Source organism: Rhamphochromis sp. 'chilingali', assembly GCF_963969265.1.
Source record: "Rhamphochromis sp. 'chilingali' genome assembly, chromosome: 10".
In the NCBI taxonomy this organism is placed as follows: domain Eukaryota; kingdom Metazoa; phylum Chordata; class Actinopteri; order Cichliformes; family Cichlidae; genus Rhamphochromis; species Rhamphochromis sp. 'chilingali'.
In genome coordinates this window covers 22,911,271-22,923,776 of record NC_137937.1, presented here as the reverse complement: position 1 = coordinate 22,923,776, position 12,506 = coordinate 22,911,271, and the positions used below count along the sequence as shown (strand labels likewise).

The 12,506-nt window shown below is 38.9% G+C and overlaps 1 protein-coding gene across 6 annotated transcripts in view; it reads left to right on the top strand.

The window, feature by feature from the left end:
* Positions 1 to 12,506, top strand: part of pdlim5a (PDZ and LIM domain 5a) — a 67,705-nt gene that overhangs the window by 11,356 nt on the left and 43,843 nt on the right. For all 6 annotated transcript variants that reach the window (XM_080893462.1, XM_080893466.1, XM_080893465.1 and 3 more), the window contains exon 3: positions 10,060 to 10,211. In XM_080893462.1, the coding sequence (XP_080749588.1) occupies positions 10,060 to 10,211 (152 nt within the window). The remainder of the gene's footprint in view (positions 1 to 10,059; positions 10,212 to 12,506) is intronic.

The following is a 12,506-nucleotide window of genomic DNA, read 5'->3' as shown; positions in this document are numbered from 1 at the left end:
ATAGGAAAAACAAAACAATGGACAGAAATTACAGATTCCTTTACATGACGGTAAATAAAAGATTTAAGCAGTTGGTGGGGAAAAAAACACCCAAGACACGACATCCCAGGTGGAAAATATTTTTCAATTTCAGTTTTATTAAGTGACAGTATTATTCAGGCTCATGAAGAGCCATCATTCTTCTTCTTCTTCTTCTTCTTCTTCTTCTTCTTAATATTAATATTAATAATAATAATAAGCAGTTATGTTATGTTAGCTTAAAATTTCCAAGGGAAGCACCACCTAGGCTACTTTTTTGCTTACATTTGACTTATGCTAGGTCAATATAATGGTGCTACTAGCATCTTGTAGCAGTAGAGTCACAATTAGATAGTCTGTAGCTCATTGGTAAAGAAGACTGGGAAGGAATCTTCATTTACTTACTTAGAAAGACAGCTGTGTGCAAGCTGCAACCATCAATAAATAAAATGTTATTTAGTATTTTTTTTTTGTGGTATTAGAAGTAAAAGACAGTGTAAGACAATTTTAGCTTCATCCTTGTAGCTCCAGCCTTGGCAGTGTTAAAAACTCCCAGGAGCCAGCATAGAACAATGAGGTAAGCTTTGAAAAACCCAAGGTTGAAGCTGAAGTTACCTCGGTCTTTCCAAGCCTTGCAAGCCTCTGGTCTTAACCCTGTAATGCTGAGATTTCTCATCTTAATCTTTCATACCAAACTTCACGAGCCTGTTGACAGCTCCTCCAAATGACTTAATAATGCTTAAATCTGTCTTAATCAAAACAATTCCCATGCTTCCCTCTGAGTATCTTAGCTAAATAGTCCCAGAGCCAGAATCAACAACTTATCATTTGCCCTCCATAAATCAATCTGTCAGTATGTATGTGTTTGGGTGTGAGTTGGAAAATGCTATATTTGAAAACTGTTACACATTTGATTTTTCTGTAGTCCCAGCAGTGTGAGAATTAATCTTACTCTCATTAAAATCTGTGAAATTTTATGTTTCCTGTCAATATTTGGCATTTGCTTATCGTGGCTTTTTATGATGTCACCAGTTATGATGTCACTTGTACCACATGCTTATATGCGTTTCATGTCATGTTTAGAAAATATGCTCATCGTTCTTCTGTGTTAGGATATTTGAATCTATTGCTGACCTTACAATAACATTTCTGACTTCACCAGTAACGGATTAACTTATTTCTTTGCCATGAAGTGGTAATGTATTACAATTTTTTTTTCAAAACACGTTAATATTGCAAACAATAGACTGTTTAATAGACTAAAAGAAGACTTTTATGAGCCCTTAGAACAGCACAGCCAAATCATAACACACTGCAGTGAATTCACACAATGAAGAGACTAGAATAACCCATTGTGGCTATAATGTGTTTTCCACAGTAGCTGCTAAACCCATCATGCCATTTTTGCCTTCCTCTCAGGATGCTGGCCACCTGACTGGATCATGTTTATTCAGATTAATATTGGTTGACTGTAAAGATTGACAGAAGCACAAGAAAACATCTGGTGTAACAGCAGTATCTGTCTGTTCTCTTTGGCTTTTGTTAAGCTTTGCTTGGACAATGTACTGGGAACCTAGACCCTTAGTCTTTTCCTACATAGATTTATAGACTTGTTCTGCATGTCTTAGTGTACAAACACAATCTAAAGGTTAGTATATTATACACTAAGCTGATCTGATGTTTTTCTAAGAAAAGAGTTATGTCCCAAAGCACCAACTCTGTCTCTCTTTGTGATTCATGTTTCTTCCTAATGCCTGATTCCCTCTTAATGACATGTGCGGCTGTGATTCTTGAAGCTCATGGGTTACAAATAAGAAGTCTCTATTCCCAGAACCCAGTTGATGCACACAACAATAAATGTTTTCCCAGATTTTATCAGATGTTGACTGTAGCAAACATATTAAACAAATTATATATGTTATCCCAAATCAAGGTTATTAGATTAATTGCAAAATAGCTAAAGAAGGGCCACTTAAATATTAAAATCATATGGGACTAAATAAATCCGGTCCTGGGTTCATATAGCTCAGTTCCTGCCCTTTCAATGTCCTTTCTGCCATGACAGTCTTCCTAATGAGGCTGGATGTGAAAGCTAACTTATTCATGATTGGTTTAGCAAAGTGCAGCTTTATATTATATGGTTTTCATGGGTTTATAAATCCTCACTTCATTCCATGTAAATGTCCCCTAATATTTACAATGAAACTGATAAATATGACATATTTAATGCTTTCCAGGAAGAATATTGTGTCCCACTGTCTGGGTTTTCCTGGTGTGTACAGTTTTTTTTTATCCTTACTCGTCTACTTCTACTAATTTTTTCACCCAGTTTACTTAAAAAGATATATCATTTGAAGCTGTTGATCTGTCATATGTTGGATTGATCTATTAAACTATGTTGATGCTGCATCAACATAGCTGGTATTTTCTTCATGTGAATAATTGGTACGGTGGGCCTGAGAGGTCAAACACACATTTTTCTATTTGCTTTTCTTCAGTTCCAGTCTCTCTGAACTCTTAGAGCCACTGGGCCATTACAAATTTTGGGGATCTACAGATGGCACTAAAGCACCAATGTAAAGCAAACCAACTTTTGCATTCTTTTACGAGCAAAGTCATGCTACAGTTGTAATTATGATAAAAACCTATAACAGATTAATAACTTGGCTTCCACTTTTCTGTACGCAACCAAATCAAAAGAGCACAGCTGAATTTTAATAATACTCATGAACCCACATCAGTCAGCTTGTGCTAACTAGGGACGCTGCTTAATTGCAAGCACGACAGACCTAATGTCCAAAGCTTGATATTTTTTTTATGTATAATGTGTTTTGTGGGTTTTGCCAGTGTGACTGCACTACAGTTCTGTGGGAACTCAATCTGATATAACCTTGTCTATTCTACTTCTACTTGCAATTTTATAGTGTTACGGCCGAGAGGGCCCGGCTGTGGGTGTGGACTCAAATGCAGACACAGAGGGAGGCAAACGGGCGTGAACACAGTGCTTTATTTACAAGTGTCTAGTGAAATTACACAACAGGAAACTAAGAATGCTATGAATTATGAAATGCTATGAACTGTGAACTGTGAGGCCAAACTGTGAACATGAAACTGAGTGCTATGGCTAGGTGCTGGATTTCACGGATGGAAAAAAGGGGCAGCGGCTTGGATGGAGGTACGCAGTCACTATAATGAGAAGAGACAAGTAGTCAGTGGCAGTCCAGTGAATCACAGCTGCAGGATTAGGCTATGGAGGTTAGGGCTTACGCGTTGCAGGTTTAAAGTGTCATTCGAGGAAGGGGTGTCCAGGGGGTTCCGGGTGAGGAGTGTCCAGAGAGGATCCAGAATATGCGTGGAGTGAGGGACTTGGCAGGGAGGCAGGCAGGTGTAGTCCGATGGTGGAGAGGAAGAAACCAGATGACAGAACCAGCGTCCAGGCGGAGATGAGAGTAGTTCGGGAAACGTGACTGCCAGGTGGGTCCTATGACAAAGAAAAACACGGTGAGGGAAAAGCAGTAGTTGAGGGTTCTCACAAGGGGTTCGCAGCCTAGCACTGACATGGGTTAGCAGAAGATCTGGCAGAGGTCTGTTGTGAATGCTGGTCTTATATGCAGGTGACTTGATTGGAACCAGGTGTGGAAGCTGATTGGAGTCTCTGCCTGAAGGTAGAACCCAGCGGAGTGGAAAAACCCCGTGCTCACCCGGACCATGACATATAGTCTAATATTTGTGTGAAATATTCATACTTAATTCATTTTCAGGGGGTTATGTTGATGTTTATGTGTAGTAACGTGTATATTTCTATACTTCAGTGATGTTGTGGCTTTAGATTCTTTTATCCGTTGCAATTTTCAGTGACTCGACTTCTAACCCCAGTGAGTGAGTTTGCCAGCACCAGTCTGAAGCCAAATCAAGTCGAATCTAATACTCGTAACAGCTGACGAAGACCAGTGGATTTTGTCAGATGAATACCAGATTCCTTTTCATAAAATTTCAAGATCCTGCTGACAAACCTGCATGATTTACTTTATTCAGGGCCATAAACTGCGAATGAAACATTCCCTCACAGTTTACTACGTGTTACTGATTGGGCCATACAAGTAGGCTGACGTGATGGCTGACCTTGCACTTTATTAATCTTCCTCTTTCTTTGTTTAAACCTCTCTCTGTTTCTGTTTATGTGAATCTCTCATGGAGATATCTGTTGCTATTACTCTGACTCTGACTGCTCTTCACTTTTCTTGTGCTTAACAAACGTTTTCATTATTATCTTTCCTGTTTTCTGTGTTGTTAGATTCATATTTTTCGAAGGGTACAATTTTTCCAGTCCTCATTCACTGCAGTGTAACAAATACATTAATCAAATAATTTTTATATATTTAATTTTAGGAAAAAATCCAGCAGGAAACATTATTAGCAATGCAACACATGCAAGTTTATGATTTGACTGGGTGCCATAAGCTGAGGATATCCTGTTCCAAGTGAATTAAAACAATTAACGAAAGAAAGAGCAAACAGTAGCTGAATGTTAGCATTTATTGAGAAAATTGGAGAATTGGAAATACCTTGGTAGTAGTGCCTAAGTAGATTTCTGCAAATGTTGGTACAGTGGCATTTAATAGAAAATAACTGGCTGTAAAATAATAGAAAAACTGGGATTTTAAGCTGTGCTGCTAAGTAATAGCAGTGAGTCGAGTGAATATTAAGCATTGACTCTTTTTGTTTTCATGCAGAAGTCTGATATAAACAGGCAGTGTAAAGGAAAAGATCTTGTTGATGTGGTAATACAACTCATCAAACTCTTGTTGCCCTTATACTTTTGTTGGAGGATATGCCAAACTTGCTGCTAAGTGGACTTTATGCACAAAAATATATTAAAAAAACCAAACATACTGTCTCAACATATGGTAATAAATATTGATTATAAATAAGTGGACATCAATAAAATAAATAATTTTTAAAAACCCTTCAGTAAAACAATATATAGAGTGAAGGGTAATTTCTTGTCATGACATTACTAAAAGATAACATAAGTTCCAGTACTGAAACAGCAAAATTGAAGGAAAATAGGTCAGTACTGAAGGCTTCCATATGGAAGCAGCTTTGTGTATGTTCGAGTTACAGAGTATTTGTGTCTCAAGCTCTCAGAGAGTGCGATGCGAACCATCTGCCTGTCATCTTTGTCACTACTTGTGCTGAAAGCAGGCATTGTTCAAAGCACTCAAAATGTTCAGTGTGTGCTCAAAGCAGACAATGTTGCGGCACTCCAGTAAGCTCTTATTGCTATGTGTTGAAACCAGATTTTTTTAAGCACTTAAATCAGACAGCATATGTGTTGAAACCTGACATCGCTGGAAGCATAAGAGCAAGTTCGTAGGAGATGGCTTTTAGACACGGCATGTGTGTTTCTCATTGTTTTGGAACAGTGATGACACAAGTACTGACCCCTTTACTTTTGCATGAATATTTAGTAAGGCAGCTGGATTTCACACACAGAGTGCAAAGTCTTGAGCTGCTTCTCATTTCTTTATATTTTGCTAGGAAAATAACAACAGCAGCTTATTGAATCATGTTCAAAAATAACAATGTTTAACAGAGAAAACCCAACAGTCAGATGAGCCCTACAAATAAGCACTTTAGCGACAGTGGGAAGGAAAAGCTCCCTTTTAAAAGGAAGAAACCTCTGGCAGAACCAGGCTCAAGGAGGGGCTGCTAACTGCTGTGACTGGTTGGGGGTGAGGAGAAGAAGACAGGACAAAGGTACACTGTGGAAGGGAGCCAGAAATGAATAATAACTAATTAAATGTAAAGTGATGTATGAATACATGAGTGAAAAAAGATGAGTGAAGAAGCAAACACTCATTATGAGAGGATCCCAGCAGTGTAGGCCACCTGATCCAGCCCTAGCTATATGCTTTATCAAAAAGGAAAGTTTTAAGCCTAATCTTGAAAGTAGAGAGTGTGTCTGTGTCCTGAATTGGCAGCTGCTTCCACAGAAGGTGGCCTGGAAGCTAAAGGCTCTTCTGATTTTACTCATAGTTTTCCAGTGTTATTGAAGGACATTCAAATAACTATTGGCTGCCTTTTGTTACTTTCTCTATCAAGATGACCCCACACTGCTTCATTATTGTTCAGGTTGGGCTCTGGGGAGGCCAGTCCAATTCAGTTCAGTTGTATTTATATAGTGCCAAACCAAGACAACAGTCACCTTGATCCATCACTGACAGTGTTCCATTGTGTGTTTTCACTGATGATGGTTTCATGCAGACACATCTCTCAGGTCCTGTCAGGTCATTGCTGCATTTTCCATATTTTTTTCACACACCGTATTTCTCTGACTATAGGGCGCACTTAAAATCCTTTAATTTTCTCAAATTCTCAAATCTTTCAATCCGGCGCGCCTTACAGTCTGAATAATACGGTACTCTTTATCTCTTGTAGATGGCTGTTTTTAGACCTGTCAATTCTTTTGTTCTCCACTTGTCCACCACCACAGTTTCTTCAGTTTTTTTAAGGACAGACTGCACACCATGCCAAGAAACACATGGAAGTTTGAAGTTTTGTGCTAATAGTTGTTTTATATCTGTCTGTGTTGTCTTGACATTTTTCCATAGATTCAAATAAAGAAATTCCAACAAATTGTGTGTTTTTAAAACAGGCTGCGATTAACAAATTTCCTGAAGATATCATTTAAAAGTGGTTGTTTCCTAAGTTGTCTATTATGAGTAGACACAAGACTGGTTCATTCCTTGAGTTGGTCCCTGAATGCTTGAATGATTCATAGGTCAGTGTTAAATCTAACAAAGCTAAAGAAAAAAACCCTCTGAAAAACAGGAACAAGGTAGGGCTGAAATTGAGTGAAAAAATTAGCCAACGTCCAAAGAAAAACCTTAAGACCTTAAATAAGTCTGGAGAACTATTGCTCAAGACCAATTTTTTTTTAAAAATACAAGAAAGTCTGGCTCCTTGGAAGCAACAAGTAATGAGGGGTGACTTTTGCACAATAGTGTCTGTTGATTTGTTGAAGAAAAAAACCCCACTTAAAGGCAAATTCTTTTTGCCACTTGAACTACGAGGGTTTCCACACCACCCTAAATATGTAGACATGGAGTTAAAAAGCAAATATGTTTATAAATAATATAAAATACAGGTAAGTGTTAGAGAACTTTTACAGTTCTGTAACAGCCTCTCCCATAGCCGCTGACATCAGTGGCTCAATCTTTGGGCCAAACAGAAAAGAAAAGTCACTGGCACTGCTGTTGCCAGCTGTTTTGCAGTTTTTATGGTGGATAAGGCTTTTGTACTGGTTTCTCATAGAAAAGATTATAGAAAACACATTTCAAGTTTTCAGCATTCCCTGTCAACTGAAGTATTGTTCCGTTTGCGTTTGACATTGGTGTAATGCATGTGTGTGTCATATTTGTGTTAGATCTGAAGTGTTACAGCTGCTGTTTTCTGTCATGACCAAAGCAACAGAGCCATAAATCAAATAACCTGGCAGTCTCCAAGTACTTGACTTGTTGCATAGATAGATTATTTGGATTTCTGTGTCTGATTTTCTTGGATGCGTTTCACTTTCTTTGATATAAACATTGAGACGACTTTGAGCTTTGAAAGATTTTCTTCGTATTAATTTCGAACAAATGTTTGCCTTTGCAAGAGGATTTCTTACCAGTACGAATAATTGCTTCAGACATGTGGATTTAAGACATACACGATAAATTCATACAAACAAAATAAATAATCTTCACAAAAATCTTTACTGTTTATGGAGTAGCTTTAAAATCAATTCAAGGCGGTTGTATGGAAACAGGTTACTTTTACTCTGAAAGAAACAGAGCCGTGTTTTGTGTCTGTATGTGGAGAGGGAATTTATGTGGGTAGGGGGGGAGGACCTTAGCACTAATTGGGGAAAACATATAATAGCACATTTTGTGGTGAGCATTTGGGCCATAACAGTGCCAGAGTGGTTAGCTGGAATACACCCCTGGAAATGGGTCAAAACATGCAGCATAATATCTACTCGGTGGCATTTTCTTCTTTTCCTTCTCTTTTCTCCCTTCCTCGCCATCCATACCAGTTTAATCAACGTTATGTCAATCTCTCATTCTGCTCTTCTTCCTGCCCTCTGTGCTAGTGAGCGGTGCTGAGTGATGTTGCGTGTGTTGAGCTAATATGACTATAAAAGGTTGGGGCCGCAGAGCCTTAACGCTAATCCGGGTGCAGAGCCTCTTTTATTAGCCCTGCTTGTGTCTGTCTGTATTTGTGTGTGCTTGTGTGTCTGTGAGAGAGCGAGAGACAAAGATAAAGGCAAAGGAAACACAGTTAACCCCATATTACACTGTCCCATCCTTGACTGTCTTTCTATACTTGAAGTGATCTATAGTCAGGGAGCAGGAGACGCATTTGTTTTTAAGAATCTTCTACAAAAGTATGCTTTTTTGTGTGTGCTGTTAGGGAAGTGGTCTGTGTGGTGTCAAAAGAAACAAATGACCTCACTCCACTTTGGACACACTTAGAGCCTCTGTGTGACCAAGAATGGACAGAACTACATCTGCAAGGCGTTGCTAACACTATTCAGTCCCATATAATTAACAACAGAACTTACAAAAAGCTAGTCGCTTAATTTAGTTGCTTAGAAATAAACATTTCATCAATATTTTTATGTAGATTGTGAATTGAATATTTTTAAGTACCTTCATGCTCAGAAGGTCGTTTTTAGAAAATGTTTTGGTCAGAAAAGATAGAAAAAATTATTTCAATATTTCACTGCTAATAAAAATATTAGATTGTTCATTTTCCACGAGTGTGTAAAAGCACATTTAAGTTAATCTGTCCCTCCTAGTAAAGTATGTACACTCTCTTACATAACAGCACATAACACATAATTTGAAATGTATCAGAAAGGAACAGGCAGCTCTGTGCGCAGTCCATGAAAAATCAAGAATGTGTAATTAGACGCTCAACCAAATGATCTGATTATATTTTCATGTGGCGTTAAGCTCATTTACTCGCATGCTAAATGCTTAGCTTGTTTACAAAATATGCACCTGTGTATGTTGAAGCCCATTTGAACAGCAGAACCGGTATTCAGTACCAGATCGTTGGTTTTTTGGTTTTTTTGCTTGAATCTGTTTCAAATAACCAACTTCCTCCAGAGCGGAGTGATTAAAGACTGTTTACATATTTAAGGTTTAGCTTGAAGATGAAGGAATACACTGAAACATGGAGACAAGAAACGTGTATGTAAATTTTATGATGTGTGTAAAGTGAGAAATGTCTGGCTAATAATTACTGTTTCCTCAAAGCCCATAAAAAAGGTATGTGTCTACACCACGGAGCGTCCCATTATCTGTTTGTCACCTTTTTAACAACATTTTGCATGGGGGATAATTGCGTTATTGCTTTTTACTGACACTAAATTCACTTTACTTCATCTTTATTGCACAGTAGTGCTTAAGAAAGTGTAAAATTTAGCTTCTTTTTTGCTCAAAGAGGCAGATATCACAATATCATACCACAAACCTTTGTGTTACACTGATTCTGTTTGCTCTAAGCTGTAAATACCTTCTTGCATTATCAATTCGTGGCATGTTCCCAACTCGCATAGCTACTGTAATGTATAGAGCAGGCATTAAAAAATGAATAAGAATAAATATCTTTAAATGATAAACAGCCATGTTCATTCTTTCTTTTTCTCAGATACACTGTGGTTGAGAACCTTTGAACTCTTTTCTCTAACAAGCTGCAAGGCCATTAAGACAGCACACAATAAAGAACACACAAAAGTAATTTAATCCTGCAGGCTCCTGCTATTAAAAACACGTCAGTGAGCCTAAAGTAGACCCTCCATCATGTGGTGCAGAACCTAGGTCTTTCATTATTTTTCTCTAAATACTCATGCAATAGAAGAGATCCATAAATCCTCTGATAAACACAGGCTGAATGTGGACATCCGACATCACCTTGACCCACCGGCCAGCTCAGTAATCCCGATATTTCCAGCAATTCATGCTGTTTGTGGTTTTTGTGTTTCTGCAGCTGACGGATGGCGGAAAGGCAGCGAAAGGTGGTATTGCTGTTGGAGACATGGTTCTTTCCATTGATGGCATCTCCACGGACAGCATGAACCACCTGGAGGCCCAGAACAAAATCAAGAGCTGCACTGGCAACCTCAGCCTCACTCTGCAGAAGTAAGCCATGACCTCACGCTCTGTGTGTCTGAAGTTGTTAAGCCAAACCCTAGCCACATCACCTTGAAATGATTTAATGCGTGAACCTGAGTGGGTATACATTTATCACCATGACAACACAGGATCCGTGCACTCCCTTTCAGTTGGTCCCAAACAACCCAGTTGTGCATCAGATTTAAGGTTCATGCTTCCCCTTTCAACCCCAGACATCCTGCATCCAGGCAGATTTTCACTGTTGTCGTAGGAGATAATCTTACCTCTAACACACAGCAACGCCATTAGTTCTGCCTGATCGCTTGTCCCCTGAAGGGAAGCGGGAGAGCTAAAATCACATGGAGAGCATCAACATGTGGCCCATCACCTCTTCCCCCAAGGCTTACTCCTCACTGTCTGGTGGAATCCTGTACATCGGAGCTGAATTATCTCAAGAATTTCTGTTGTAGTGTGTGTGTATCAGTGCGTCTAGATCATAGTGGATCTCATGTGGTTCAAATTGTCTGTTTTTTGGCGGCACTTGTAGGCATATGTGTGTTTTTATTTAAGCCCAGTAAGATATTCAGGGCTTTTACACTTGTACTTTCGGATTAAGGGTGAAGAGAGAAATGCTCATCTGTTTTTGTTTGTTTGTTTGCATGTTTATTTGTGCCTCTGCATCTCTCCCTCTCACTCAATTCAGATTTTACATTCTGTCCTCTCTTGGTCATTTTCCTTTTTTTCACCCCTCACTTTATGTGAGCCTCTAATTTGTGTCCAAATGACGACAGACCATAGATGTTTACTTTTGGTTGAGTGGTGGAGAGCACACACACTAATATTATAAGGCTTTCCGCTTCTCAAGGACAGAGTGTGGGCTAGTGAGTGTGCATGTGTGTCAGTGTGAGCAACAGATATTCACGATCTAGTTCTATTTTATGATGAGAGAAACAGGTCTTAGAATAACACTTGGCTAAGATGGATGGCCTGGGGCAAGTCGCAAAGTTTTGCTGACAACGATATGGAAGCCACTGAAGCTGAAACCAAAATCATTTTGCAGGAAGCGGTAGCTGTCATTCTATCCTTGCCTTAAAATTTGTTTAGAATATATCCTCCAATCTCTCAGCAAACTGATAAAACACCACGATAGGTTTCTCACTGACTGATTTCCCTGACAGTTACATACAGATTAGTCAGGATACTGTCAGACTGGTTTTGTATAACCAACGCTCATAGCAGCAAGCAATCAAGAAGTTACTGCACCCGAGGTTAAGAGATCTTCCAGCATATGACATTTTTATGGGACCACAAGTTGTTGTTGTTAGAGAGCATGTTAAAACACACCATTCAGCTATTAACTACCACACAGCTGGATGATATCGAGTATCATTCATTTTATCAGTGGTAAAAAACATGTGGCCGTATTTTATTATGAAAGCTGCGCAATTAGAGGACATCTTTGGGGACAGTTTATTTGAGATTGACAGCAATTTGTGTCCCTTCTCCAAACACCGTTTACAATGAGAAATAAAATCAGAGTGTCTGGGTTTCTCTGTGTTTGATGGCTGACATTAACTGGCACTTTGATTGACGTAGTCTGTGTTCAAAATGTTTCATCCCTGGGTCAACATGTGGTCCATCTTTAATGGGTTTGCATGAATAATGGAAAGAACCAGTCTAGTCCCTTGTTTCTGTTAGCGTTTATAGGTTATCGCCCATTCGTCGTTCCTTTTCTTCCTGTTTGACCACACATTTTGATTGGCTTTGTCACTGGGTCAAAGAGCAAAACGAATGAGAGCAGTGCGGCGATACAACAATGCATGTGGTGTCTGTATGTGTGTATTTTGAATGGGAGACTGGTTGTTATTCGTTTTCCAAATAAAGAGGTGGATGTGGAGAAGAGATGGACAGCAGATGTGTGAAGAACAAGAAAAGAAAAGCTGTAAAAGTAAAGTTGTCTCTACAAGGCTGTTAAATTGACATGAAGCTAAATATGTCCAGGCTACAAATTTTTTTTTAAGGATGGCAAATATAAAGAGCCAAATTATCCTGGCACTGACTGACCTCTTCATCCAGTAAAAAGCTGGAACAGAACTGGGATTTATTAACTGTAAATGCATGAATGCAAATACCATGGTTACCAGGGAAATCATCACACACGAACATTCATTTAGTTGTCTGTGAGAGTTTCTTTATTTCTTGGGGGGAAAACATTACAGTGAAGCAAGCATTGCCAAAATGGCAAGCAGCAGGTGCCAAAACAACATCAGTGGAAATTTCTTGCTGTTCCGTCTATCCCAGCTCAGATCAATCACTTTAAAC